Source organism: Emiliania huxleyi, assembly GCF_000372725.1.
Source record: "Emiliania huxleyi CCMP1516 chromosome Unknown EMIHUscaffold_1315, whole genome shotgun sequence".
In the NCBI taxonomy this organism is placed as follows: Eukaryota; Haptophyta; order Isochrysidales; family Noelaerhabdaceae; genus Emiliania; species Emiliania huxleyi.
The window spans coordinates 1-3,699 of NW_005201272.1; the positions used below are offsets into that span (position 1 = coordinate 1).

At 66.2% G+C, this 3,699-nt stretch overlaps 2 protein-coding genes across 3 annotated transcripts; one reads left to right on the top strand and one right to left on the bottom strand.

The window, feature by feature from the left end:
- Window positions 1-115: 115 nt before the first annotated feature.
- Window positions 116-1,126, top strand: EMIHUDRAFT_122521 (hypothetical protein; the record flags this gene model as incomplete). The annotated part of the gene is made up of 1 exon (XM_005788825.1): window positions 116-1,126. The coding sequence occupies one exon, from the start codon at window positions 116-118 to the stop codon at window positions 1,124-1,126; it is 1,011 nt and encodes a 336-aa protein (XP_005788882.1).
- A 721-nt stretch (window positions 1,127-1,847) lies between these two features.
- EMIHUDRAFT_447013 lies at window positions 1,848-3,282 on the bottom strand (the record flags this gene model as incomplete). 2 transcript variants are annotated; one of them, XM_005788826.1, is made up of 4 exons in its annotated part: window positions 1,848-2,090; window positions 2,308-2,610; window positions 2,717-2,989; window positions 3,254-3,282. In XM_005788826.1, 3 exons carry the CDS (start codon window positions 2,984-2,986, stop codon window positions 2,007-2,009), a joined length of 657 nt encoding a protein of 218 aa, XP_005788883.1. The 2 variants fall into 2 exon arrangements, with proteins under 2 accessions (XP_005788883.1, XP_005788884.1); XM_005788827.1 differs by lacking the exon at window positions 3,254-3,282 and having other exon boundaries at window positions 2,007-2,090; window positions 2,732-2,986.
- Window positions 3,283-3,699: the final 417 nt, after the last annotated feature.

Here is a 3,699-nt window from a genome sequence, read left to right on the forward strand (position 1 = left end):
GCGCCGCCAGCGCGGCTCGACGACGGCCCCGCGGCTGTGGCTGCACAAGCAGCTGCGCGACGGCGCCTTCTTCGTCTTGCACGGGCGCAAGGTCGTCAACGACGAGGCGAGTGCCATGTGGCACGGCGGCTGCTTCGAGGAGGCGACCTCCAAGTTCGATCCTTTCCTCAAGCTGGCCATCCACGGCGGGCAGGGCGAGATGAACTACGCCAAGTACGGGCTGCTGAAGGAGTACTGGGCGGCGGGCTGCGACGAGGCGGCGGCCGCCCCGCTCCCGCCCGAGCTGCAGTACGCGAACGCCAAGAAGTGGAAGCCAAAGGCGTCGCACCTGTGGCCAAAGGTTGGCGCGGGCGTGCTCGCGCTGGTGCACCTCTCGCCCGAGTTCTTCGAACTCGACCCGTCCAAGACGCGCGTGCTGCGGCGCGACGGCGGTGAGGCCACGACCAACCTCACGCTGGGAAGCCTCGTCAGCGCGATTCGCACGGGCCTCGCCCTGTGGTGCGCGACCACGCCCGCGCCGGAGCATCCCGCGCCCCGTCCCAACCCGCGGCCGGCAGCGCCACGCAACGTGGGCTCCTCCTCTGCCGCTGCACCGGCCGGCTCGTCCGCTGGTGGCGCCTCGTCCTCGTCGTCCCTCACTCCGAGCCCCGGCGAGGAGATCGTCGGCCGGCGCATCAGCATTTTCTGGGCGCAGGACCGCCGCTGGTACGATGGCATCGTCGACGACTACGAAGTGTCACTGCACCACATCACGTACGACGACGGCGACGACGAGTGGCTGCGGCTCGTGCCGGAGGAGTACGAGCTGCTCGTGCGCGACCAGGACGGCAGCGGCGCGGAGCTTCCCGCGGCGCAGCGCGCAGACGGACGCGTGCGCCGGCGCACGACGCGCCCACGTGCGGTGGACTCGTACGTGGATTACGACGCGCCGTCCAGCAAGCGCGTGGCGCGCAGCAAGCCAGCGCACGCCGACGCGCACGACGCGATCCAATTCCGCAAGGCGGCCAAGGCGGCCTACCGCGAGCAGAACGACGCCATCTGTCGCAGCAAGCTCTCGGGCGACATGTTGCTCGAGCTGCAGGCGTACCGCAAGGCGTTTGAGGCACTCGACCGCGTGCTCAAGTAGGGGTAGACCTATATACACCCGGAGGTCAATCTGCATCGCTCTAGCGTCTACGTCAGTGTGTATTGGGTGGTGTTTGTGCCGCTCGGGTCTCTTGGTAGTTAGTTAGAGGGGCCTGCTGGGCGGCGCTGCGGCCTGGCCGTGGCGCGCCCTGCGGCGGCCGGGGCCGGCCGGCCGCCTGCGCGCGGTGTGTGGACCGCTGCGCCGTCCTCGCCACGCCCACGGCGCCAGCGCGCGCAACTGGCCTCAAAGCTCCAACTCGCGCGCACGCCCTCGCGGCATGCCGCATCGTCAGAGGATACACATACAAAACACACAGCTTAAAACGCACAGCATACAGACAGGGGGACACACGTCCCTAAATCCCATCTCGTCTCAGAGTTTGACCGTTTTCTTTATTTATTAGCATACAGACAGAGCACAGAGAGGTGTGAGCTGTGACAGGTGTCCCTGTCCGATCCCGTTCCACCGGCGAAAGCGTGTTGTCCCTCTGAACGCGAGAGAAAAACACGCGAAAGGTGAAGATGCACAGCCCTTCGGCAAAGGGCACAACCATCGCCGCGCCGACCGCCGTGAAGCGTGATCCGTGAACGCATAATGAGAGAGACGATTTACAACGTCAACGCATCGAACATGAATGAACGTCAACGAGAACGAAGGGGCACTGCGGGTCGCACAACACGATTGAGACAGAATCTTCCCAGCTCTTCGGCCTGGCCGTCCCCCCATCCCTTAATTGTTTTCACGAAAGAAGATAGAGGGACAGGGGCTTACACGAAGCTCGGCGCGCGCTGCGCCGCGCTGGGGGCAGGCGGGGGCAGACCACTCGATCAGAGACCATGCTAGATTTGGCGCAGCAGCGAGAGAGAGAACACGTACAGCTCTAGAAAGGCAGCTCAACGCCCGCGAGGGCGGCGCCGTCCTTGACGATAAGGCCGAGCTGCTCGTAGGTGCCCATGCCGGACACCTATGAAGTGTCGGGATAAACGTCGTCGAACAGCCGCGTGGGGAAAAAGGGGGCCACTTCGCATCTCCGTGTCTCCTAGGTAGGGTCCCACGGTATGGAAAGAGCAAGGCCCTTGCACACGGGTGAGCAGTGTGCGTGCGTGCGTTGTGCGTGTGTGTCTGCGTGCGTGTCTGCGTGCGTGTGCGCGTGTCTGCGCATGTCTGTGTGCGACAGGCACCTTCTGCGCCATGAGCTCGCCGAGCACGGCGATCATCGCGAGGCGGCCGTTCTTGAGCTCCTTCAGCTGCTTGTTGCGAAACACCTCCGGGTCCTCCGACTTGAAGCCGAGGAAGGTTGGGATCTCGCCGGGCTCCTTGGTGTAGTCTTGCTTGGCAATCGTGAGCTCGTGCACGCCGACGAGCGCAATGATTTGGAGCCAGCCCGCAGCCGGAACCGAGTCAATCGCGGCGATGCCGCCCGGGATGTCGTCGAAGTGGAGGCCGAGCGACGGGGACAGCAGCTGGTGCGTAGGCTGGAAGAGCTGCGAGCGGCGGCGGGGAGGCGGCGTCAGGCTGCAGGGACGGGCGGTGTTGCGGCCGACGCACGCGCGCGCAAAAGAGTGGCAGCGGAAGCAGGGCGGCGCGCGCCTCGTTGGGCCCAACAGTCATGCCAAGGAAGGCGACCATGCACACGCGGCCGTGCTTGATCTCGACGCAGCGGCGGCGGTACAGCGACGCCTCATCCGCGCCAAGGCCAAGCGGGTCCCACACCTTGCCCTCGGGTGTGCCACCGAAGATCGGGTCGTTGATGCCGCCAACCAGGTCCTCGACCGCCATGGTCGGGCTGGGCCCCATGCGGGTCGGCCGCAGCACCGGCGCGCCGGAGAAGGACAGGGGAGCCGCGGAGAGGGACAGCATTGTCTGCGGGGCGCGGGGCGCAGAGAGGAGGTTGGCGGCGAGTCCCGCTGGACCTTAAGGGGCGCTCTGGGAGAGCAACAGCGCGCGCAGCGGCCGGGAGCCTGGCCCTCAGGCGCGCGGGGCAGAGCTGCACAGCTCGCCAGATTCGGGCAGCAGAGGGTGGGCGCCGCCGCGCCGTGTGCTCTGGCGAGCTCGAGCGCTGCGGCGCCGCACGCGGCCGCGGTGCCGGCTGCGCGGCGCCGGCGTGTGCTGTGTGGAGCGTCTCACTCGGAGAGGGGAGAGCGCGAGGCGCGGTGCGACAGTGAAATGTGCGGAGCTCACGACTGCGAGCAGGGGCAGAAATTGCGAATCTGAAGAAGCCGAAAGAAGAAACGCGGCTAACGCCTAGCAGACCCACGGCGGAGGCGTACTCCGCTCTCCTAAAAACCAATGCCTAATCCGGAGTCTATATATACACGGGCCTCACGGGGATAGAGATGGGCGAAAAGAAGCCCACGAGCCGGTCCCTCCCCGTCCGACCAAGCGCCAACCAAGGCCCAAGGGCCAAGGCCCAAAGCGCAAAGGCCAAGCAAGCGGTCTTTGTGCGGTGGAAGCTTGGGGGGGGGGGGGGGGTCGTCTGGGGACTAGCACTAGTCGGCCAGATCTCATCGTCCCTATTTGAGACACTCTGGGGTGACCTGCAGGGCGTCACTGCGGCACCGGGGTAGTGCGTG